Source organism: Brassica rapa, chromosome A01 (genome assembly GCF_000309985.2).
Source record: "Brassica rapa cultivar Chiifu-401-42 chromosome A01, CAAS_Brap_v3.01, whole genome shotgun sequence".
NCBI lineage: Eukaryota > Viridiplantae > Streptophyta > Magnoliopsida > Brassicales > Brassicaceae > Brassica > Brassica rapa.
The window spans coordinates 25235368-25261331 of record NC_024795.2 but is presented as its reverse complement, the minus strand read 5'-3'; the positions used below and the strand labels follow the sequence as shown (position 1 = coordinate 25261331).

Here is a 25964-nt window from a genome sequence, read left to right as displayed (position 1 = left end):
TTATTATTTGGTTTACTGTGGCCAATATACTATTCCCTTAGTTGCATTTTATACTTCGTTCTAGGTTTTTTATTTAAATTACAGAAATCATTAAATTTATTATTTTACCCTTAATTATTATGTTATTCAATTTTATTATGTTAATTAATAATCTAAAAGAATAAAGATAAAATTGAAAAAAAAATATCAAAGAAATATCTTGAAAATATAAAACGATAATTAAAATTAAATAAATTTTTAATTCTAAAACAACAACTAATATTAAAATGGAAAGAGTATTATTTATGTTTACTGAGATTAATATATTCTTATTTCGGTTTTAATGAGATCAATATCAGTGATAAATCAACTTAGGAAAAACATGACACCCCGTAGATCTTTATAAAATATTTATTTATACAGAAAAACATTGAAAATTACTGGGTGTGTTAGTGAAGTTTCCCTTATGACCCGACCCCTTTATTTGGCTATACAAGCATCTCTCTGATCTTGGACTTTTTCTCTATCTGGAAAAGAGTCTTGAAAGTTGAAACCTTTTCGAAAAACACGAGGCTTCAATTCATATAATCCAGATCTGCTAGACTGAAACATGTGATGAAGGATTTAAAATAAAGCAGCGATTAATTACTGTGGAATCTGTTGAAGTAAGCTTGAAGAAAGCTTGAGCGTCAAGCAATCCTAATCCCAAGTAGATTATGATCTTTAAGAGATAAGGATCAATATGTATTTAGGAGTTATCTATTTACAAGTGTTTCCTTTTAGGATTAGGATATCTAAAAGTCTTATATAAACACAATGTCATGAGATGATATGTGTGTGAGTTGTGTGATTGAAAGCTTGTGGTTTTGAGTGAGTTTCCACAAGGGATTAATAAGAAGAGTTAGTTCTTATTTAAAGTTGTCAAGTTCTTATACAAATTCTTGCGCCACATTGTGGTATCAGAGCCAGGTTACGATAGGATGAGTGATCTTACTGTGGCGACAACGTCAATGACGAAGAGGGAGGGAGGATCTTCCTCAATCAAGTGTCCGATACTAACTGCGACAAATTACACCGTGTGGACTATGAAGATGAGAATCCTACTTAGGGTGCACAAGGTTTGGGATGTCATAGAAACAGAAATAGAAGATGATACTAAAAACGATATGGCAATGGCATTACTGTTTCAGTCAATACCCGAAACCCTCATCTTACAAGTAGGAGAGCTAAACACGGCTAAAAAGATATGGGAAGCGATAAAAACAAGGTATGTAGGTGCAGAACGAGTAAAGGAGGCTCGTTTGCAGACACTAATGGCGGATTTTGATCGTCTCAAGATGAAAGATACAGAGACCATAGATGACTTTGTTGGAAAACTGGCTGAGATATCATCTAAATCTGCTGCATTGGGAGAAGAAATCGAAGAACCTAAATTAGTGAAGAAGTTTTTGAAGTGTCTTCCCCGAAAGAAGTATATTCACATAGTGGCTGCATTAGAACAAGTCTTGGATCTCAAGACAACTGGCTTTGAGGACATAGTAGGACGCCTTAAAGCGTATGAAGAGCGAGTTACAGACGAAGAAGAAGTTCAAGAAGATCAGGGAAAGTTGATGTATGCAAACTCGGATTCACAGTCAAATCGTGAAGTCACTGAACCACAGACAAACCGTTACAGTGAAAATAGATGGAGAGGTCGTGGAGGAAGATATCAAAACAGAGGACGAGGTCGTGGAAGATACACTCCACGTGATGCATCACGAGTCACCTGTTATCGCTGTGATAAAATTGGTCACTATGTGACTGACTGTCCCGAGCTAAAGCTGAAGTTCCAGGAGGCAGTAGAAAACGAGAAAGATGATACCCAAGAGGCTGACGAACTTATGCTTCATGAGATAGTTTATCTAAACGAAGAGAAGGTGGTTCCAAGCAAATACGAAGTTGAGAATGACGAAGATAACATCTGGTATTTAGACAATGGAGCCAGCAATCACATGAGTGGAGATAAGAGATACTTTTCAAGCATTGATGAATCCATTACCGGAAAAGTCAGGTTTGGGGACGATTCTCGCATTGAGATCAAAGGAAAAGGATCCATTGAGTTCTTGGACAAGAACGGAGAGCCAAGAAAGATTGTTGATGTCTACTTTATTCCTGATCTAAAGAGCAATATCATCTCACTATGGCAGGCCACAGAGTCGGGGTGTGACATAAGGATGAAAGATGAACATCTTATTATGCATGATCGTGATGGAAGATTGATCGCTAAAGCTCTTAGATCAAAGAACCGCCTATACAAGGTTCGAATGAAGATAAAGGAGGCAATAAGCATGCTTACAACTACAGTCAGTGACTCCATAAGGTGGCATTCAAGGTTAGGACACATAAACTTCGAGACAATGCGATCAATGGTACAACGAGGGCTAGTCATTGGTGTTCCACCAGTTAATATAGAGAAGAACGTCTGCGGCTCTTGCTTACTTGGAAAGCAAGCAAGACAATCCTTTCCTCAGGCAAGTACTTATAGAGCTGAAAAGGTACTCGAACTTATACATGCTGACTTGTGCGGTCCTATAACACCTTCTACGAGTGCTGGAAACAAATATATCTTTGTGATGATTGATGATCATTCTAGATATATGTGGACTGTATTACTCAAAGCAAAGGATGAAGCGTTTGGGAAGTTTAGAATCTTTAAAAATCGAGTAGAGCAGGAGACAAAGATGAGGATACAGACCCTGAGAACAGACAGAGGAGGAGAGTTTGTCTCAAAAGATTTTAATGAGTTCTGCGAGAACATGGGCATTAAAAGACATCTTACAGCACCATACAGTCCACAACAGAATGGGGTTGTCGAGAGACGTAACAGAACGTTGTTAGAGATGACAAGAAGCTGTTTAAAGGCTATGTCCGTACCAAACTACTTATGGGGAGAAGGAATCAGACACTCTACATATCTACTGAACCGTGTAGCAACAAGAGTATTGAAGGATGTCACACCTTATGAAGCTTTGCGAGGAAGGAAACCAAATATTGCTCATCTAAGAACGTTTGGATGCATCTGTTACGCCAAAATAGACTCCAAGTTCTTGAAGAAACTTGATGACAGGTCGAGAGTACTAGTGCACCTTGGGACAGAACCAGGGTCAAAGGCGTATAGGTTGCTTGATCCTAACACTCAGAGAATAGTGGTCAGTAGAGATGTCGTGTTTGATGAAACAAAAGGATGGAACTGGAAGCAAGACACCTCAGAAAGTAACCAAGTCGGAAATTTCAGCGTCACGCTAGGAACTTTCGGCAATCATGGTATTTATACCGATGAAAACAGAGAAACAGAACAGTGTAAAAACAGAGAAACAGAGCAAAGTAAAATCGAGATGGGAGCTGGGAATGAAAACACAGCCAGTGAAGGAAAAGATACGAGCAGTGAAGAGGAACAAGAAGATGATGATCCATTGATGTTAAGACGATCGGAGAGATTTCGATCAAAGCCGAAGTACTTGGATGATTATGTTCTGTTTTCTGAATATGAAGGAGAAAGACTACTGTTGAGTTTGAATGATGAACCGAGAAGTTTTCAAGAAGCTAGAGAGTTTAGAGAATGGATTCAGGCATGTGAAGATGAAATACGATCCATCACAAAGCTTGAGTGCTGGAGTCTCGTTGAGTTGCCACAGGGAGTAAAGCCAATAGGTCTAAAATGGATCTTCAAGCTAAAACGCAACGCAGACGGAAGTATTAATAAATACAAAGCTCGACTGGTCGCTAAGGGATATGTGCAACAACATGGAATAGATTATGAAGAAGTGTTTGCACCAGTGGCAAGAATCGAAACCATACGTCTTTTGATTGGTCTTGCAGCATCCCATGGATGGGAGATTCATCATCTCGATGTTAAAACAGCGTTCCTGCACGGAGAACTAAAGGAAACGGTATATGTCAGTCAACCAGAAGGCTTTGAAGTAAAAGGAAGTGAGAAGAGAGTATATAAGCTAAGAAAGGCTCTCTATGGTCTTAAGCAGGCACCACGGGCCTGGAACTACAAACTAAACAATATTTTGATGAGTCTACGGTTTGAAAAGTGTCACAAGGAGCCATCTGTGTATAGAAGATCAGTGGATGGAGATCTTCTAGTCGTTGCTGTGTATGTGGATGATCTGTTCGTTACCGGCATGAATCAGAAGATGATCGAAGATTTTAAAATAGAGATGGCAATGAAGTTTGAGATGAGTGACCTAGGGAGACTTACTTACTACCTTGGCATTGAGGTGAATCAACGTGTCGAAGGTATCTCACTGTGTCAGAACCGATATGCTCTCAAGATACTAGAAGAAGCTGGGATGCTCGCCTGCAATGCAGTTCAGACGCCTATGGAGATGGGACTGAAGTTAGCAAAGTCTGAACAAGAGAAAAGTATTGATGCGACCGGCTACAGAAAGATCATTGGGTGTTTTCGCTACTTACTTCATACCAGGCCAAACTTGTCATACTGTATAGGAGTTCTTAGTAGGTACATGGCTAATCCTAAAGACTCTCACGGAGTGGCATTGAAGCAATGCTTACGGTATCTAAGAGGAACTGCCACACTTGGATTAAGTTTTGAACGATCAAGGTCTGAGACGATAAGATTGATTGGCTACAGCGACAGTAGTTATAATACAGATCCTGATGATGGAAGAAGTGTAACAGGGCATATATTTTATCTTGGAAGAAGTCCTATCACATGGTGTTCTCAAAAACAAGACACTGTGGCTTTATCTTCTTGTGAAGCAGAGTTTATGGCCGCAACAGAGGCAGCAAGACAAGCAATCTGGTTACAAGATCTTCTTGGAGAGATCACAGGAACCGTATGCAATAAGACTGTCATACGAATAGACAACCGTTCAGCAATTGCACTCTCTAAAAATCCAGTGTTTCATGGGCGCAGCAAACACATACATTCAAGATATCATTTCATCAGAGAGTGTGTTGAAAGAGAGTTGCTAGAGGTCGAACATGTACCCGGGAGTGAGCAAAAAGCAGACATTCTAACAAAGGCTTTGGGAAGAATCAAATACAGGGAGATGAGAGACTTAATGGGAGTTCAAGACTTGGAAGTCATGGAGTTCAAGCTTAAGAGGGAGAATGTTGAAGTAAGCTTGAAGAAAGCTTGAGCGTCAAGCAATCCTAATCCCAAGTAGATTATGATCTTTAAGAGATAAGGATCAATATGTATTTAGGAGTTATCTATTTACAAGTGTTTCCTTTTAGGATTAGGATATCTAAAAGTCTTATATAAACACAATGTCATGAGATGATATGTGTGTGAGTTGTGTGATTGAAAGCTTGTGGTTTTGAGTGAGTTTCCACAAGGGATTAATAAGAAGAGTTAGTTCTTATTTAAAGTTGTCAAGTTCTTATACAAATTCTTGCCCCACAGAATCTACACGATCAGGTTTTATTGTACGTTGCTTTCAATCCACGACACTGCTGATCATTTAAGGTGTCCTTATCAAGTCCCTCACATTTTAGACTTTTAACAAGTTTTTGATCAGATATGAACTTTTTCTTGTAACGTGATCGGGCTCACTGATGAGAATTTCAGTAGAAACTCCCAAGATTGTTATCATGATTATTATCTTTAAAAGATAACTAGATTTTGATCCGCGCTTTCAAAGCGCAGATTTTTTTTTTTTTTTCAATTGACAAATATTTAGTAAATGTCATATTTTTATATATTTGTGTTTTATTTTATAAAAGACTTAAACTTTTTATCTTTATTTATCGTTTTTCATTTTAAATGACTATTTATGTTTAAAAAATTAAATTTTATTTCTTTAATGAATTAAGTTGGTATAACTCTGATAAATTAATTTTATTATGTGGTTAATATTTTAATAAAAAAAATATATACTTTTAATAAAGATTTATACTTTTCATTTCCAATGAAAAAAATTAATTTTTTATGAATGCTTAAATTATATTAAGAAAAGAAAAAAAAATAATTAATAATAGTTGAAAAAAATTATTTGAACTTGGACTCAATGGCCTAAAGGAAAAAAAAAATGTGAGAATTGGATCTGATTTCTTAATCGGCCCAAATGGTCCAAGAGAGATCTGATGTGGGCTGGGTCCGAAAAAAATAATCCAATATAGATGTGTTATTAATATTACTTGATTGCCCTTATTAAAACATGCAATGTTAGTAAAAAAATGGCAGGTTAAGGTAAAAAAGACAATAGGATCATGCTTTAATAGTATAGATTCATGCGTTGTGTAGGTTACAAAAAAAAAAAAAATTCATGAGTTGTGAACCGAATAATCCCAACCCTCATATTACTTTTTTTTCTTGGACTTGTATATCACAAACAAACACGGCCAAAACTACTCCTAAAAACCGGTTCAACCAACTGTTTTTGAAACCTCTTTTTATGGTATATAGGTGTATCCGAAACGCTAATCAGAGACTCCGAACCATTGCCTTCACCATTAAAGCCTAAAGACAAGACCCACTCTAAATATCCGATAGATCCAAGGAGAAAATGGATAGTACCAGCCTGAGCATACTACTTTATATATCTGAACCACGTTATTAATATTAAAAAGCAAAATTAAAAACTTCAAATTTAATTGTCTATATAATATTTTTCATAATTGTAATATCATAATAAATCAGTGTTAAAAAGAAAAGAGAGGCCGGAGTTGAAGCAATGTAACAAGGAGTTTGCGACTTGCCTTCCTTATATCAAACAGAGATTAAATACATGCATATATATATTGAGAAAGTGTTCTTACTTGCAAAATAAATAAGTTTGCGACTTGCCTTCCTTATATCAAACACAGATTACAAGTTTTGTGATAAAATAGCAAACAAAGTAAATAATTTCAAAATAGCATGCATTAAATGAAAAACAAATATATCCATGATTAATTATATATTTTTTTTAGTTTTAGAAAGTAAGAAAAAAATAATTATAATATATATATATATATATATATTTGAGTTTAGGGTTTATTAGGATAGGAGCTAGTTTAGGTAGGGCTTACAGTAATTTTTTTATCTTTTCATGTGTTATTTTGTAGATTTTTCTTTTGTCAGCCTAATTACTAACCATAGATAGCACACAAAAGAGTTCAAACTTATTCAAATTATGTGCTACTAAGAAAGTGACTATTATGTCGTTGTTCACATATAATTAATTATGTATCTAAGTTGTATAATTATTATTCCTTCAAAGCATTAATTGTTTCTGCTGGCAATGTAGCTAGCCAGAGCTACTAGAGGTGCCACCTTAACCGAATCAAACCCTACAAGCTGCTCCTCTGCTTCTCTTCTCAGTTTCTCCGCCAGTTCCCTCGATTTCTCCAAACCAAGCAACCTTGGATACTGTCAGTTTTCCCGCGATAGCGTCATTGCCGGTGCTCTTACCCAGTTCCTCAGTAGATTTAGTCACGTCAAGAATATCATCAACCACTTGAAACAACAGGCCGATACATCTCGCGTACTTTCTAAGCTTCTCCATCTCTTCATCTGTTCCACCTCCCATTATAACCCCTATAACCGCCGCTGCCTCCAACAACGCCGCCGTTTTGTGAAGGTGGATGAACTCTAGACGCTCTAATCCAGCGTCCTCTGGATTTAAACCTTCACTGCTTAGGTCAATAACTTGCCCTTGCCTTGGCAAGCTCAATCACCGCACGGACCGTCCTCTCGGGAGAGACACTTGACACAACCGTCATGTTCTCAAAGGCCAAAGCAAGGAGTGCATCACCCGTCAAAACCGCCATGCCTTCTCCAAATACCTTGTTTGAGTAAAATTTGGTTCAACACTAGTCAGCATGCATTAACACCAATGAAAAATTCAGCAGTTGTGAATATCATGGACAAAGTCCGAAGTTAGAAAGGTTCTTCAATAATATATTGGATTTATGGTTTGTTTTAGGTTGAAAACTCATCTAACTTATTAGTGAGCATTTCTCTAAGTCATTTTATGATTTAATAGCATACCTTATGGTTGGTAGGATTGCCCCTGCGGACGTCTGCATTGTCCATACAGGGAAGGTCGTCATCAGTGCCGTCCCGAAAAATTCAGTGGCCTAAAGCTAATTTTAAAATTCTACTTAACTTTTGTTTGAAAATATATGTGTAAATTTTCAATCGTATATAACTTTAGGTCAGAAATAAATATTTGTTATTTTATAAAACTTAAGAATAAAAAATATTCTTTTTTTTTTTAAACTTTACAACTGTGAAAACTATATATGAAAGATTAAAATTTATTGGGATAAACATCTAATAATCAAATAAAAAGATATTATTGTAATAGCAAAATCCTAAACTAACACAAAGAAAAAAATTTACTCAAAATAAAACTAAGTTAACCAACAAAAATTGGAACATAAATTCAAAACAAAACACACCATTGAAAAAAAAAAAGTAAAAAGATGTTGCATTAGACACTGAGCTACAATCATTTTATTGCAGTGTAGCCTTAGAAACTGTGATTAATATGTGTGGCCTAAAGCACAAGCTTTAGCTGCCTTATGGCAGGGACGGCACTGGTCGTCATGAATAAGAGAGCTCACATGGATCATCTCCACTGCACAAGCGGCTGACATGGCTGTAGCCTCGTCGCCACCCACGAGCTCGCATGCAGCAATGCAGAGCAGAGGCCTCACACGTTTTCCACCCGCTAGCAGTGAGTACCGCACCGGCTCTTGGATCGTGATGGGTTTCAGAAGTGGTACGGAAACGTGGAGAGCTGTGTTTACAGATTCGGCTTTACGCATCATATAGGACTTGAAGTCAAAGGGGGAGTTGAGATCACTGCCTTTTCCTTCTGGTGGAATCATGTCTCCGCCTTGTGAGATGAGAGCAGACGAGTGAGACAAAACTGTGCGTTTTTGGAGACTCTTGATGGAGGATATGGAGTTGTATCTTCTTCCTTTGGATTGGATGAAGAGGGAGGATGAGATTAGATGAACAGTAGCCATTGCTGATCCACTTTCTCCCAAATACAATTTTATAATTGGGTTTGCCCATTAAGAGCATGTGAAGGCTCTTAATAGATTTCTTGGACTTGGAAGTAATGAAGGTCTTTCCTGTTATTTAAAATTGTATAACCAGCGAAGAAGTTGGTATGAATATTCAATTATGGAATGAAAAGGTCTCGCATGTACAAATATATTATAAGGTAAGAATTTCAAGTAATAATTAGAATAACTGTATGCATAGTAATTACTTCTAAAAGAGATAAATTACCGTCAGGTACAAGCTGGCTTTTGCCGAACCCTTAGTCAGGGACATATTGTGAGCTATTATGTAAAATTTTTGATCTGATCCTAGAACATTATGAGTGTCAGGAATAGCCGGGCTTTTTTTTTTTTTTTTTTTTTTTTTTTTTTTTGCTTAGAAGCATAGGTTCTGCTTAAGTCCATCTCTAAGCAACAACTAACAGCCGTTTAAGTCACTTGAAACGCTGCGATTTGATGACATGCCTGATTGGGAAGACTGGTTAGACATATAAGAGCACCCCAACGCCAAGTCCTTAGCAATATTTGTTAGGAGAAAAAATATTATAATATTTATTTTTTAGGTTTTTGTGCCCCATAAACTCTTGCATAAGAGTATCCCCATTATTGAACCCCATGAAAGGGATTTACAAAGCATTTTTTTATTATTTTTTTTTTTTGGGTTGATTTTTGTTTTTTAAAAAAAAAAAATATATATTTTTTCGGACCAGTCGCGGGCCGCCACGTGCCGTGGAGCCCGCACTACAGTGATGAACCAGATTCACTGGGAAGGGGTGGAGAAAGATAGGTTCATCACTATTCCTTATTTTAATTTTTTTTTTTTTTGGAATGTGTGTGAACCCTCCCATAAGTTCACTAATGGGGTGCTCTAAGAATTGATTCATGTGCAAGTTCGTTACTGTTCGCGGGCTCCACTACGCTTGGAATTGATCAATTTATTTATTTTTTTTTAATTCGGACGAAAAGAAAAATAATAAACTATTCCAAAAGTTGTTTATTGGTTATCGAGCCCTCGGTTTCTGGGTTGTGGGTGCTCACTAGACATATTCCCTTATCTCAAGATCATACTGAGATGTACGGACCTAACAAGGAATTTACCGACTTTTCTTCCTTGTCGGATTTCTCTTAACACCCACAAATGCGGGGTCTTAGATTGCCAGCTAGACTACCAGCTACGAGAATCTTCAAACCCTAAGCATAAAAACCAGCTTTAACTCTCTCATTACATTTCCTTTACGTCATTTCAGCTCTCGAACTGGGATTCAATTTAAAGGCTAAAGTGAACTGTGTGTTAATGGTAACTTAGTTTCTTATTCAGTTTTGAAAAGACTAACCAAAAAAGTATGAGAGAGGGCACGAGTAGTTCTCAATGCACATCAAATACAAAGAACAAAGGGAAGAAATACAGAAAAGTATGATTATATATCTCCCAAATTCACTCGAACTTTCATAAGTTTTGAAAGAGGAATTGGATGGAGGAACAAAGAGGCAAGAATGTCTTTTATCTTTTGATCAGGATGACCAAATCCATCACCTTCCTTGTAAAACAAATCAATCACACGAGCAGTGTTGACGGCTCGCACCAGAATCTGTCGTGGCACAGCTTTTGAAGAAACAAATTCCTCCATCATTATCTTATAATTCTCGCGTTCCATCTTCCTCAATACGTCAACCGCTGCTTCTTTGGTGACACCATGTTGCTTCATGTAACAGTTGACGCCATTCGCCACCTCCCCTCTGCTCATTTCTTGCTGTTCATTTTTATATAAAAAGGAGTTGTAAATTTGGTAGTAAGACTTGGTCCATGTGTAATATATTTTTATACACATTTACCTCAAAAGTGACAATGTCATTTCTAAGACGAAATACAGTATTTAAAGCTTCAAATATTTTGGGTCTGGAGTTGAACCACTCATGCAATTGCTTCTTATCACAGTCATCCACCGATATATATCCGTAGGCTGCAAAGTCATGCAGTCCAGATGCGGAGCTCCCAACCTCCATGTAATCCTCAAAGCTTGGCACGTGACCTGCGCGTGCCCATTTTGATGTCGCCAGATACAATATCATCAGACTCTTAGTCTGCAAGGATAACTGTTAAATCAGATTAACTAAGTCAAATTGGAAGCTACTTCCGTCTACTACTTGAAATAGATTGCTTATACCTCATCTATAGTTGGTTGCAGACTACCGAACTTTCCTCGAGCTTTCATTTCTCGATCAATATCTTCAACTGTTTCTAACATATTTTGGTAGAGGATTCTCATATAGCTTGGTAGTTCTTCCATGGCCCCAAGATCCCACCTGGCCAATTAATTTCTTTGTTAGTTACATGAAACACACATATATGGATCATAGATGCATAAGATATTGGTAGATGTGCATGCTTGTAGATAAGACTACATAAATACCTCTGGAAAGCATCATGAAGACTAATAACTTCCCGAAGAGTAGCATATGCATCACATGTATCATCCAGAGCAGTCACGAGCATTGAAAATTTAGTGGCATGAATTCTTGCAAGTGAATACCTTGGCTCGAAAAACATTCCTACTGCAAAAAGAAAGACCTCCACAATTCGGTCCCTTATGTAAGATAGCTTAGGCGCCATGCCTATCTCTTTCCACCATCTGCAGCCATATAAATTAAGTTACATATCAAGTAGGCTGATGATCAGAATCATAAGAGTATAAACACACCTAAAAGACGAAAAACTTAATTACTTGGTCATTATCTTAAGCTCTTTGGTGTAGTGCATTTGGCAAAAGTTGAAGTTGAGCTTTGCAAATTTGAGGAGCATCTTGTCGTGGACCTCCTCTTGTCCGTAAAAAGAGATGTATTGTCGTGCAACCACTATTTCTATGCTATGATATCGAGCTCTATACAATGCGTGGTCTATCTGCTTAAAGAGATTTGGGTTAGTTTCTTGGCCAGTCAACATCCCCAAGTGGTGCCGCGTAAAAGTCAATGCCTCGTCCATTATATCTTCAGATGGTAGTCCCAGATGCGCTGATTCATACAACTGTAGCATTCCTCTAACATCATGCGCCAGACTTTGCTTAAATTTCCCCTCTTCAGTTTTGAATCTCTCAAACACATCTATAAGAAACCGGTATAAAGTCATAAATAAGGAAAACTGATGAAACATTTAAACTATTAGGAAGAAAGTCTCACATCAAAAATTGAAATGAACCTTAAATAATATATACAAAAATGACCAATCCACTTATCACCAAAATAGATTTTGATGCTACATGCCATGCGTAATTTATTCGTATTAATTTGATAAATTAAAAATTGAAATGCAAGCATACTTTTAGGTTTTATTAAACCTAAAGATGGTCATATTGATTTGAAATATATATATATATATAATTTTGTAAAGAGATTTTAATAAAACAAATATATGTTTATGGCAGTCTTAGTTTTTAAAAAAAAATTGGATACACCGGAAAAAAATAAGCGAACTTTTTTTGTTCCACAGGTTAAGAACTTTAGTTGGATCTAATTGATGTTAACTGAATAGGTGTCAATATATTGTTTCTGTAATTTGAAAGATCGTAAACGTAGTTATGAACTTTAGTTGTGTTGTTGAATCTAAATGATGTTAATAGGTGTTGATATATTGTTTCCTCTCTTTGCTGATCTTGTATAGTGTTTATATTAAGTTAAATTTTTTTTTTTAAATGCAAATCTATTAAGAAAACTTTCTCGTAATAAACCTTAAACATGATTTCCAGAAAACATCAAAAAATATCTTTGTCAACCTATATTTATAACGTACATTAAGTCTCAATTTAAATGATCTGAAATTTTGATTTAATGGTTTATATATGATAATTTTTTTTTGAATAAAATATATTATTTTGTATATTTTAGAAAATTGCTCGGTGATATTATATTGCCTTCTTCATCAAAATTGTTATTTTGAATATATTTCATATAAACTTCTTAAGGAATAAACTAATGAATTGATCCAACTAGTACTTTGTATAGTATATATATATATATATTTTTTTTTTAAATGACTATTTTAAAAGAGTATGTGGTATCATAACTCGATTCATACTATCTAGTTTATAGATCGAACCCAAACTTACCCATTAATCCTCAAATATTACAATTTTGACGTATTTAAGATAAAGTCTCCCATCATACTTGGAAAAGATCTTAAATAATGAATACCAAAAATAGCTAAATTGGTTATCACCAATTATTTTTAGGTCAAAAGCTCAACAAACTTAATAAAAACATTTTTAATTTACCGCAAGACATCTTGTGTCCATATAGTCTGAAAACTTCAAACATGATTGCAATTGTTTCCAGATCATCTTCTTCTGATATTAAGTCGTCCAGATTTTGGAAAGCATGGTGTAGAATTTCTTCAATTTCACTCTCAAAATAATGAGCAATAGCAAGGCTGATAAGCAAATGGACAATAGGAATCTTCTCCTTGTCGCTACTGTGAGGACACATGAGGATGTCTCTTACCTTTGGTTTCATCACGTATTCAATTTCTTGCTCAACTGCCTCAAATTCCTACAAAGAGAACAATATAACTTAATTGAAGAAAGTCTGTTGATCACGAAACAAATCAGATCACGAAAAAAATTACCAGTCGCAAAGCCCTTCCAGTTATTTAGAGGGTTTCAACAATTGCATCAATGATATTATTTTTTCTTTTATATTTCTTTGACCGAGTACTTTTTTTTTGTTTACTTTTTATTGTATAATTTTCCAATTTGGGAATTGTATATAAGATTTTGAACGTCCCCCCCCCCCCCCCCCCCCCCCCCAAAAAAAAGCAGAAGAAATTTGTATATAGCTTAAGTCCTTGGAAAATATTTTTTATCAAAGTAGAAAAACTGTGGAAGATTTATTTTACCCTATGATGTTCCAAGAAGCCAAACAACAATAGCTTAATTAATAAAGAGGATATTAGTTAAAACGATTTTACAGTCGTTTGTTATTTCTATTTGGAAAGGCCACAAGAAAAAGAGTGTATACTATAATACTGAAATAATAATGATTTGATGTGGTATATGATACTACTATTATATGCTTGTGTCTTTTTTTTTTGGGTCAAATATGATCGTGTCTATATAAGACCGACTTTACCATCAACTCCAGATTCGTGTTGTATTATTTAAAATACATTACTTACCTATAAGAATATTGGGCTTGTCTAGTATTTTCCATATACTGTTCTAAAATTTGATACAACGTTTACTTGTTGTAGTCTGTTGATGCCCTTGGTGACTATAAACGGAATATAATCTAATCACTGAACGTTGTTGACATCGCTATAACCTCTCACTATTGATGACGAATGCAAAAGGAATATGATTTGCTGGTTTGGCCTATTAATGTCCCACATCGCTTCTCACTTGCTTGATTTCTCCGTCTCATAGTTTGATTTCGAGGGAAAAATAAAAAAAGAAAAAGATGTTTTATTCGCATGTGTACTTGGCTCGGAAGGGTCCTCTGGGAACGGTTTGGGCCGCCGCGCACTTGCAGCAACGCCTCAAGAAGTCTCACCACACCGCCACCAACATCCCCAAAACTGTTGATCTTATAATGTTCCCGGAGGCACCTTTGGCATTGAGATTGTCTGGTCATCTTTTACTTGGTGTTGTCCGAATCTATTCAAAGCAAGTTGATTATCTGTTCCGTGACTGTGCTCTCGTCACCACTTGGTTATCTAAGTTTTTCATAGTTGATTTGCCTGAGGATGCGAGGCAGGCTCCCTGTTGAGTCTGTGACTTTGCCTCAAGCATTGAACTTGGACGACTTCCAATTAGATGATGACACGCATGAAGGGGAGTTTGATAATCATCTTAGGAGTCAGGAAGATATCACTCTCACAGATCAAATCCCCACTGGTGTTGATCCTTATGTTGCTATAACATTCGATGTGGGACATTAATATAGCCCTTTACAAATTACAACTACAAAGAGGAAATAACAATTAACTAATTAAAACATCAAACTACAGAAGTTTTGAATGAAATACATACTATTATAGAATAATTCGACAAATGTTGGAGAAAATTAAAGAAGACTTTAATTTTTTTTTTTTTTGAATAACAAATGATTTGAATGGTTTTAGTTTTGACGTTGGGTTCAAAACCCCGAAATTATACTGGTTTTAGCAAAAAAAAAAATATTAAAGAAGACGAAAACAAAGGTGGAGTCGGAGACATGTGAACCGATCGATAATTGATGCCATGAAGATGGAGTGGGTTGGTCCACTAAAAGAACCACCACTCTTGCTAATGCTTCGAATCCCATTTATTCGGTCAAATCATTTCTTCTCCAACGTCCAGCAGGACCAGCACCCACATGTGACACGTACCTTATCAAGCATATCGTAGAGTACCCCGAAAATTAAAGTTTTCTTTTTATACCTTTAATATAAAGGTTAGTGTCGGTACGTGTATTATAAGTGTGACATCCATTTGCATTCTAACCCTACATCATATTATTATGTACTTCAGCCGATATAAATGTTAGCTATGAAAATAGACCCCAACAGTTTGTTAGGCGTGTAAATTTTGCCTTCTTACAAAATAAAGACATACAAAACAAATTGTGTCTTTAGTTAAATTTATATACTTTAGTAGATATATATAGTTTTTAAAAGAGGCAACGTTTTTAAAACCTTTTTGATCCATAAAAGTATTAAACTTTTTTTTAATAATTTTGAACTTCAGGAACGAAATCCAGGACCATAAGATTTATAAATACTATGGCATGACGTAATCATTCTTCTCAAAGAAATTTAAACCTAGGGCAAGATAAGCCAAGCTTATTAAACTTATTATTTCCTATAAACAACCATTTTAACATGTTTTTTTTTTCAACACCATTTTAACATGTTTTATATTTCCTATAAACAACCATTTTACTGGATTGCGACGTACTATTTCTAATCACATGAATATATAGATCTTAATTTATGTTGAACAATTCGTCATTTAATCACTTTACTGAATAAAAACAAAAGAGGTTTTTCGTTTTACAATTATGTTAAGCTAAATGTTTGATATTTATATGTTATTCTGTTACACGTAATTATTTCATTCTCATAATTATGTTGTTACCAATCATAATTCTTTGTCTATATGGTGACTTATGAATCAAAGTTTGACATTTTATTTAATTTTTTTTTTCCGGTTGAAAGCAATTACTCGAGAATCAAATCTTTCATAAAAACAATTACTTTGTGGATATTTTATAGTCGTGGTATTCTCTGTCTACATAGTAGTGGTATTATCCGTAGCATATTACGTCCGTTGATTTGTTCCCAAATTAATTGCAAACACGATAAAGCAGATGTCTCGGGTTTGTTTCTTTGCCTAAAGTACCATATCTATTAGTGGGTTGTGCATTATACCAAACTTTCAAGATCTTCCCTATACGCATATTCCACTTAGACACTTGAGATTTGACATTCAACTAATTTTCTAATTATAATATTATATCCATTAATAAATTTCATTCAGTCATGTCTCCTCAATGGTTCAATATCAGTTAGGCCAAAAGCTACAACATTATCCCTCTTATTCTTTATTACAAACTATTATTATCATCATCGTATCAAATTACAAATGATCACATGATTGGTCGTGTAGAGTGGGGAGACATATGTCTTATCTCATGTGCCAATATGCCTAATTAATTAATTTAACACTTCCCTCTATATAAGACCTTAGCTTTGGCTCATGTTAAAATATATTCTCCCAAGTTTTATATATTTTTCTCTTCATAACACTTTACACATTCTCACAAATGGCGTCTGTTCAATATGGTATGGATCAAGGAATGGAGATTTTTAACAATGAGCTTATGATCATGTCGTTTCTGGAAGAAGAATCGCCTCTCGATAATCATAGCAGCATCAACAAAGAGAAAGAAGAGGAACTAAACCGCGTGATTAGATCTTTAGAAGTGGAGATCAACTCGAGTTCTTCTTCTCCCATGGAATCTCGGGAAAATGATCTTCAACAGGAGAAATCCGGCATTGAAGATGATTTCGGGTGGCTTAAGGACTTTGATATTGGTTTGATGTCGTCGCAAAATGATGACGAGATGATGAATTGGTGTACGGAACTTTCTTACATGGATGGTGTAGATAGTAGTGTTCTTGAGATTGAAGGTGGTGATTATTATTCTCATATTAATTATGGACTTACATTTGAGGAACCAACTCTTTCTCTATGGCAAGAGAATATGTAGTTATGTAAGATTTGATTGGTCTCGTGGAGTCATAATAATATAACAAAGACTGCTGTTAATTATATATATTCTTTAGATAATGCAATGATCACTTGATGAGAAGATTAGTTACTAAAACTAGCATCTATCAACATGAGTTGGATACACATATATACTTTCATACGGTTTCTAATGTTTAAAAGATAGAATTTTATATATACTGTATTTCACCTTAGAATTAGTTCTGTAATGGACTTGCATCTATGCTAAGTGAGTTGTATTTAGTTTATATAATGTTTTAACATCAATGAAATTGGGTTAAGAAAAACAAAAGACTTAAATATGGCATAAAAGAGAGGCCACTTTACATGATCAGAAGACTAAAAGTAAGCAATATATACCCAATGATCCATGCGTCTGCTATGCTATGTGTCAATAACATGTCTACTTCATATCTTCTTCTTTGTGAAAGCTCTTGAGACACACAGCTTGTGTGTTACAGCAGAGTTATTGTGTAACACACGGATAACCATATGTTCTGTCATTAGTGTTGTCCCTCTAATCAGAACACGATTAAGTGGTCAAACTTATTTCTATAAAGACAGAGCATTTGCTTGAGAATATTTAGAATAGTTTCAAAGCAAGTGATTAGACAGACACTCAAAAAGCTGTAAACCAACACATAAGACTCAAAACTCAAAAGCTGTACAATATTTTCCTTTGTTGTAAATTTAAAACTACTCAACTTAACAAGCCTTTTATTACCTATATCTATTTTCTATCATTGGACTTTTTTTGGCGTAAAGACTTTCTCAGCTCCAGCAGAAGCATCCATATGTGTAACACCTCTAGAATCTTCTTTAGAGTTTGCTGATGTATTCACAAGACCATCTTCTCCTGCCCTCACACCTTTACCTTCATCTTTTGCTTTCCTTGGTGTCCCCTGCACACTGACATCTGCAGTATCATCATCGTCAGAATATTCAAACTGACATTCTGAACCAAACACAGACTCATTCTCAGGAACCGTTGAGCACTCATCATCTCTCGACTTCCTCGACCCTTTACGCGAAAACGCGTGCTTTATATGCCTTGCAGACTTCTCAGCGTGTTTCAGAATGCTCTTGGCAACATCCTTCATATGTCCCTTGTTCTGAGCATCCTCAGAGCCAAAGCTCTCACCTCTCGGACTTCTCCCCGTCAAAGGCCCAGACAAACGGTCTTCAACTATGTACTTAACGCCAACATCCTTTCGGTTCAACGCCTTCAAGTTGACCCTAGGAGACCTCACATCCTCCTCCACGTTCCCAGACTCTTCCTTCTTCCCATTCCTATGAAACACTTTCTTCAATCCTTTACCAACAGACCTCGCTTTGTTCTTCCCTTCCTGGTTCTCATCAGGACTGCTGCTTTCATTACTACCAGTAGAAGCCTCAAGAGTAACTCCACGTATGTTGTTGTCAACGCATCGACTCTTGCCTTTTCTTGGCTCCCATATCTGAGAGACTTCAGTCCCTGGCTGATGCACCCATATCCCAGTCTCTTCTTGTCCTTCAATGTTAATCGGTTCAAGATTATCCCTAACTCTCGGAGACTTATCAGACACCACCGAAGAGAATGAGCCTCTATTTGCATCATCATTAGCAAAGGAAGCCCACATGTCTTCTTTACTTATCGTCGCTCCTTCAAACGGATCATCATCATCATCCACCTTTGCTTCCTCCTCGGTTACTGTAATAGCGAGGTGGAGCCTCCCCATCTTGATGTTCTGGAGAGGCAGCCACATGTCGTTTCTCTCCCCACCTCTAAACTCTGCGATGTTGACTGAACAGTCGCCGAGGCTGTCGTCGCTGAACCGGTCTTTGTCTTGGACTTCGATGTTGAGGATGTTTGGAGAGTCCCACGTCAAGATTGGGATCTTGAACTCTTCTTGCCATTTGGGAGAGAGTGTTTTCTTTAGTATCTTGGTTTTGAATCTGTATGCGCCGAGCTGGCCTTTCACGTAAGGATCAGATAAACCTGAAGCATTCCAAAATACAAGAAGAGTTCATAAGATGTTGTACTAAAGTGGAGGAGACTTAACTTAGCTCAGTGAGTTCTAACCGTTTAGATCTGATGGTTTAACATCAGATGCTTCAACGACTTCAACAAGAGCGTGTGCAACTGGTTCTTTCTCATCAACAAAGAACCAATTCTCTGGAACAAACATGGACAATATTAATCATATAGACTGATTAAATGAAAGTTTGAGATATTTTGACAATTTCAAGAAACCAATAAAAAAGGAAGTACAAAACTAATTTTATGTATTCTGAACATCAACTGCAATAGTTACCTCCTGATTGTGGGCTAACAAACTTCTCCATATCAACTACAAGCATATTTGGCTGCAAGTTAAGACACAAAAGCTTCATTTAGCCGACTTCATCAATGTAAAGAAAATGTTTTTGCTTAGCTATATGAGGGGAGACTTTACCTCAACAAGAGTCTGCTCAAATGCAATAGACAAGAGTTTGTCCTAATAATGGTTGAAGGTGTTGTTAGAAGTAGTAGTAAAAAGTCAAAAGAGCAGGAGGAGACTTTCTACACTAACTTAAGTTAACAAGCTGAATCAGAGGGGTTAATTAGTACTTACAAGCCATCCTGCAATCCCTGGAAGGACAGTAACATCAACTCCGTGAGTGAAGATTGGTTTCACATTCATTTGGAAATAAGGCGGCTCTGCAAAACAGACGCGTAACCGCCCCAGAAACGGCCATCTACGAAGGAACTTCACTCCAACCAACACCTACAAGAGTGTATAAGGTATCCAGAGAGTGTGTAAGTATATGTCTATGTGAAGTAACTACAGAAAAAAAAAACATTACCTTTCCTTCAACATGCATCCCTGTGAGATGTAACTTGGTCCACATCCCAAACCCAAGTCTTTTCCTCAACTTCACAGCGAGTATTGCGCTCATATCATCTGCTGTGAGGAAGTTCATTCCAAGTTCCAGCACCTATATATATATACACACTTCAGCATATGTCCTACTCCCTCTAAAACAATCTATCAAGAGATATGACTGCAACTATACCAAGTGATCATCACCAGTAGATTGCCTTAGCACTCTTATATCAGTCAACAAAGGAGGGTTTCTTCCCAAATAGAGATGTTGTATCAAAGCCTCTTTCTGCACAAAATCATCATTAACTAACACTCAATAAGAGTCATATGGAAGGAAAGGTGTAAGCTTTACCGCGGTCCAAGGTCTATACTTGTCCAAGAACCAAGGTATGATGGGACGAAGAATCTTCTGAGAAGCAATCTGTTCCATACAAATAGGCCATATCTTCTCCACGGCATGATTCAACCACCGCACCGATTCAGAATCAGATAGAACCTAAGCATAAAAGCTTAAAGTCAACACCTTTGGATACAAAATTGAGAACCCTTAATAATAATAATTACCCGTTTCTGGTTAGCTTGCTTCCTCTCTTCAAACTGCAACTTCTTCCTCAACCTCATCACGTAACGCTCATGAACCTAAAGAAACGTATAAAGATCGAAGCTTTAAGGAAACAAAAGTCAACCAGAGGAAGAGATAAGTAAATACCAAGTAGAGGTAAACGAGAGCGAGGAAATAGAAAAGGGCGTGTGATCGATTCAAGTAAGAGAGAAGCCAAAGAAACATCAACACAATCACCACGTGATGGAACACCGAACACTCCATTGTTGTTTCCCACTTCCTAACGGTTGAGAATACGACAAGAAACTCCAAAGGTTACTGCTTTTCTCTTCCTACGAAACCAAAATCGATTCGAACTTCTTCATGATGAGAGTTTTGGTTCGAAAACAGATGAGTTGTGTGTCTTTTTTTTTTGTTTCTTTCTGATGGTTGATTAGTTAGTGTAAACAGAGACGAAGACATAGAGACAGAGACACAGAGACAAACATTGGATCTATCCTAGAATGGAGAGAGAGAGAGAGAGAGAGAGAGAGAGAGACTTGTGGGGAAAAAAAACATGTTCTGAGAAAAAGAGAAACGCGTCAAACGCCTGAATGAGTGCGAAGCGTGTCATACACGTGTGAGGATATACCTGTAGGGTCTGCCATGTCATGACAGTGATGTCTGGATATAGATTTCAAGTTTGACCAAAAAAGTAATGATTAAAGCTCAATAAAAAAATAAAAAAGCCCACATATGATTTGGGAGAGATCTCCCAACAGAGAAAGATGTTCAGCCTAAGATCTACCGGATGAAGCTATGATTCTGTTAGTTGCTGCAACTCTTACTAATTGTGTAAATGCATTTGCTTGTGTCTAGGTACTTCCTAAGGAAACTGAAGAAGGTTAAGAAGAGCAACGGACAGATACTTGCCATCAATGAGGTATGGCAATTACAGTTTCACACCGTGCTGGATGTGATTGTGTTGTTATCTATTCTTTTTGTAGATTTTTGAGAAGAACCAAGAACTACGGTATCTGGCTGCGTTACCAGAGCCGAACCGGGTACCACAACATGTACAAGAAGTTCCTTGAGGTACCCTTGCATTCAGATCATTAAGACCGCCACTGTCCTTGCAAAGCTCTGCAAGAGAGAGAGAGAGAGAGAGCACCAAGCAGTTCCATATCTCCAAGATCAAGTTCCCTCTTGTTTTGAGGAAGGTCAGGCCACCGACAAGGAAGCTCAAGACTACTTACAAGGCTCCAAAGCCCAACCTTTTCATGTAAAACCAATTTTTACATGATTCTCTACTCATCAACCAGATCAGATTAGTGTTCTTGTTCCCCAGTCTCTTTAAATTTTTTAAGTTTAGCATTTTTAAAACTTATGAATATTCAAAGTTTGGCTGCTTCAGGGAAGTGTTTTACTGTAACTTGCACATAACTCATATCTGATATTATTTATTATATGCATTCTCATACCTTGTTCATTATGATTAGTGGATCTCTTCTTTAATCATTCAAAATGCTTAGTGGGTCTCTTTTAGAGATTAAAAAAAAACATTAGACAAGAAAAATGCAATTAGATAAGGTTCAGGTGGCAAACATTTACACGCCATTTTCATAATTCATACACTGTTCTTCACATTAAACGTGGGAGAAGTTGGTGAATCCCTTTTGGTTTAAACTGTACATCTTACAGTGGAACTCTCAGTGGTAGAAAAAGCTCTTAACTTGCAGAATCTAGAGTGAGTGAGAGAAGTAGTAGAGATGTCTTTACCACTTGTAGCAGCAGCTTTAATTGTGGTTTTAGGAGCTGTTTTGATAAGGGTTGTGAACTGGGTGTGGATAACACCAAAGGAGCTGGAGAGGTACCTGAGAAGACAAGGTCTTCCCGGAACTCCTTACACGCCTCTTGTAGGAGATATCAAGAAGAATATTAAAATGTTGATGGAGGCAAGATCAAAACCCATCTCTCTAACGGATGATGTCATCCCATATCTCCTTCCTCTTGCCTTAAAGATGTTCAACTCTCACGGTACTGCTCTCTCTCTCTCTCTCATTGTCTTTTTCATGTCATGACACAAACTAAACCTTAAAAGACTGTGAGAGTTGTGAAAGAACTTGTTGTTTTTGGTGTTAGGTTTTACCCAACAAAGAACAATAAGAGGATGAAAGCAATAGACAAAGAGATAGACACAATACTGAGAGGTATGGTGAGCAAGAGGGAAAGATGGAGAAGCAGAACACAATGATTTGTTGGGGATACTTCTTGAATCAAGTTCAGAGGAATCTGGAGGAAATGGTTTGAGCGTAGAAGAAGTTTTGAGAGAGTGCAAGCTGTTTTATTTCGCAGGACAAGAGACAACTTCAGTACTCTTGGTCTGGACAATGGTTTTACTAAGCCATCACCAAGATTGGCAAGAACGGGCACGAGAGGAAGTGAGACTAATCCTCGGTGATGATAATGATACTAAACCAGACATAATGTTCACTCTCCTCAGATAGTCATGACCACTCGTCCTCAGTTCGGAGCACATCTCATCCTCCACAAGCTCTGATTCTTATTTTTGTATTTCCATGGTGATATCATCAACTGTGTTTTTTTCTTTTCTATAAAGTGTTTATGAATGTAAAAGATGGTAGTTCAAAAATAATGTTAAAGGGAAGTAGTGTTTACTGTAACTCAACTCTGATGTTCTGTTGGTGCAATCCCATCACTTAACCGACAACACTTCGCGTCTGACACACACGCAATAATGTTAAGTTCATTATGATTAGTGGTTCTCTTTTTTTATTATTATAAAAATGCTTAGTGTATCTCTTTTGATGATTAAAAAACTGCAATTATGCAGTAGGTAAGATTCAGGTGGTAAACCTTTACACCCCATTTTCATAATTCATACTGTAAAGCTGCTTTACACGTCACTTAACCAACCACACTACTCTTGGCAAATTAAAGACCTGAGAGCAGTTGGTGTATCTCTTTTGAGATTTAATAACGTCTGCAATTAGATAGAAAACCTCTAAAGCATTGACATATAGCTCCACTGGTGGCAAAGCATTTGAACTGTACCAGTGAGTTAGTAAGTGAAGGAAGTGGATATGTCTTTACCAGTAGTAGCAGCAGCTTTGATGGTGGTTTTAGCATTTTTGTTGATAAGGGTTGTGAACTGGGTTTGGCTAAAGCCAAAGAAGCTGGAGAGGTACCTGAGAAGACAAGGTCTCCCTGGAACTCCTTACACACCTCTTGTAGGAGATGTTAAGAGGAATGTTAACATGTTGATGGAGGCAAGATCAAAACCAATTACTCTAACGGATGATATCACTCCACGTCTCCTTCCTCTTGCCTTGAAGATGTTCAACTCTCACGGTACTCTCTCTATATCCTTTCTCTTTTAAACTAGAGTTTGGACTTGACTGAGTTATGTTGGTGGAACAGGAAGGACGTTCTTCATATGGCTTGGACCAGTTCCAACGATCATGATAACTAATCCAGAGCACATCAAGGAAGTTTTTAGTAAAGTGTACGATTTTGAGAAGAATGCTTCATTCCCTTTGGTCAGATTGTTAGTAGGCGGGCTTGCTAGCTATAAGGGAGATAAGTGGGCGAGACACAGAAGGATCATCAACCCCGCTTTTCACCTTGAGAAGATCAAGGTTTCTGTTATCTTATCTCTTATTTTGAGTGTATATAGGTGTGTTTAGTGATCTGCTGTTTCTTGTTTTGCAGAACATGGTCCCTGCGTTCTACCATTGTTGCAGCGAGGTTGTTGGCAAATGGGACAAGTTAGTGTTGGATAAAGGGTTGTCTTGTGAGGTGGATGTTTGGCCTTGGCTTGTGAGTATGACTGCGGATGTGATCTCGCATGCTGCTTTTGGAAGCAGCTATAGAGAAGGACAGAGGATATTTGAGCTCCAAGGTGAACTATCTTCTCTCATAGCACAAGAGCTTAAGAAGCCTTACATCCCTGGACTGAGGTTAGTAAACACACACCCTCCTCATTTTCTAAACCTTAAAGGGTGTGAGAGTTAATGATAGAACTTGTTGTTTCGGTGTTAGTTTTTTCCCAACAAAGAACAACAAGAGGATGAAAGCAATAGACAAAGAGATAGACATAATACTGAGAGGTATGGTGAGTAAGAGGGAAGCTGGAGAAGCAGAACACAATGATTTGTTGGGGATATTGCTTGCATCAAGTTCGGAGGAATCTGGAGGAAGTGGAATGAGTGTAGAAGAAGTGATGAGAGAGTGTAAGCTGTTTTATTTCGCAGGGCAAGAGACAACTTCAGTACTATTGGTCTGGACAATGATTTTGTTAAGCCATCACCAAGACTGGCAGGAACGGGCACGAGAGGAAGTGAGGCAAATACTCGGTGATAACATTAATACAAAACCTGATATAGATTCTCTTAACAACCTCAAAGTTGTAAGTAAAACTTTCACCATTTACTTGCACAACAGTACAAGATTCACTTGATCAACTCTCATTGTCAACAGATGACTATGATCTTCTATGAGGTTTTGAGGCTATACCCTCCGGTAGCTGAGCTTCGAAGAACTGTAAACAAAGAAATGAAGCTAGGAGAGATTACACTTCCAGCTGGTGTCAGAGTCTATATACCAACTGCTCTTGTTCACCGTGACCCTGAGCTTTGGGGGGAGGATGCAGGGGAGTTTAAGCCGGAGCGTTTCAAAGACGGTATCTCGAAAGCAACAAAGAACCAGGTCTGTTACTTACCCTTTGGATGGGGACTGAGGATCTGCATTGGTCAGAGCTTTTCTCTGTTGGAGGCAAAGATGGCAATGGCATTGATTCTACAGAGATTCTCCTTTGAGCTCTCTCCTTCTTATGTTCACTCGCCACAAATAGTCATGACCACTCGTCCTCAGTTCGGAGCACATCTCATCCTCCACAAGCTATGATATGCTTTTTTTGTATTTCCATGGTGGTGTCATCAAGAATAAAGTGTGCTTATGTATTATTTACTTGTTGTAAAATAAGAGTAAGGAAACGTTAATTGAAGATTTGTAATTTTTTTTGCTCAAGCTATCAGTTTATGTTACCTACCATCGTCAAGTTTTTGTAAGTGTAAGAACAACAATTTGAATAGAACACTCTATGGAAGAGAGGTGAAGCTTCTGGACGGTCTTCATATTACATAAGAACACTCCTATACATTACTGTCATAAACAAGATAAAAATAAGAGCAAAGAAACGTCAAAAAGTCTAGGAGGTCCCCACTCCCTCCACCTTTGCATGCCACTCAAAATATGACAAAATACATATCTTCCTCTTTTTTGTCACCTTCCACAAAAACCAAACTCTGT

The 25964-nt window shown here is 37.0% G+C and overlaps 5 protein-coding genes and 1 pseudogene across 8 annotated transcripts; 2 read left to right on the top strand and 4 right to left on the bottom strand.

The window, feature by feature from the left end:
* Positions 1-5987: 5987 nt before the first annotated feature.
* Positions 5988-7743, bottom strand: LOC117125815 (annotated as a pseudogene).
* Positions 7744-9407, bottom strand: LOC117125818 (geranylgeranyl pyrophosphate synthase 11, chloroplastic-like). The gene has a single exon (XM_033272286.1). The coding sequence runs from the start codon at positions 8947-8949 to the stop codon at positions 8461-8463; it is 489 nt and encodes a 162-aa protein (XP_033128177.1). The 5' UTR covers positions 8950-9407; the 3' UTR covers positions 7744-8460.
* Positions 9408-9645: 238 nt separating this feature from the next.
* LOC103844604 (terpenoid synthase 25) lies at positions 9646-14962 on the bottom strand. The gene is made up of 6 exons (XM_033272272.1): positions 13254-14962; positions 11712-12087; positions 11400-11618; positions 11154-11292; positions 10822-11070; positions 9646-10739 (listed from the first exon to the last, which is right to left on the bottom strand). Exons 1-6 carry the CDS (start codon positions 13489-13491, stop codon positions 10407-10409), a joined length of 1554 nt encoding a protein of 517 aa, XP_033128163.1. The 5' UTR covers positions 13492-14962; the 3' UTR covers positions 9646-10406.
* LOC103841893 (cytochrome P450 72A13-like) lies at positions 14633-25774 on the top strand. 3 transcript variants are annotated; one of them, XM_033272266.1, is made up of 8 exons: positions 14633-14643; positions 21451-21576; positions 21641-22670; positions 24075-24292; positions 24366-24613; positions 24696-25062; positions 25134-25440; positions 25515-25774. In XM_033272266.1, exons 3-8 carry the CDS (start codon positions 22403-22405, stop codon positions 25652-25654), a joined length of 1548 nt encoding a protein of 515 aa, XP_033128157.1. In that variant the 5' UTR covers positions 14633-14643; positions 21451-21576; positions 21641-22402; the 3' UTR covers positions 25655-25774. The 3 variants fall into 3 exon arrangements, with proteins under 3 accessions (XP_033128157.1, XP_033128153.1, XP_009116734.2); XM_033272262.1 differs by lacking the exons at positions 14633-14643; positions 21451-21576 and adding an exon at positions 22776-24005 and having other exon boundaries at positions 22432-22670; XM_009118486.3 differs by lacking the exons at positions 14633-14643; positions 21451-21576 and adding an exon at positions 22776-24005 and having other exon boundaries at positions 22432-22670; positions 25134-25765.
* On the top strand, positions 16546-17330 carry LOC103841923. Its single transcript, XM_009118517.3, has one exon. The coding sequence runs from the start codon at positions 16780-16782 to the stop codon at positions 17224-17226; it is 447 nt and encodes a 148-aa protein (XP_009116765.1). The 5' UTR covers positions 16546-16779; the 3' UTR covers positions 17227-17330.
* On the bottom strand, positions 17784-21179 carry LOC103841913 (C2 domain-containing protein At1g53590). 2 transcript variants are annotated; one of them, XM_009118505.3, is made up of 10 exons: positions 20802-21179; positions 20657-20731; positions 20445-20588; positions 20283-20378; positions 20073-20204; positions 19841-19993; positions 19682-19723; positions 19541-19592; positions 19309-19401; positions 17784-19224 (listed from the first exon to the last, which is right to left on the bottom strand). In XM_009118505.3, exons 1-10 carry the CDS (start codon positions 20916-20918, stop codon positions 17987-17989), a joined length of 2142 nt encoding a protein of 713 aa, XP_009116753.1. In that variant the 5' UTR covers positions 20919-21179; the 3' UTR covers positions 17784-17986. The 2 variants fall into 2 exon arrangements, with proteins under 2 accessions (XP_009116753.1, XP_018510316.1); XM_018654800.1 differs by lacking the exons at positions 20657-20731; positions 20802-21179 and having other exon boundaries at positions 20464-20535.
* Positions 25775-25964: the final 190 nt, after the last annotated feature.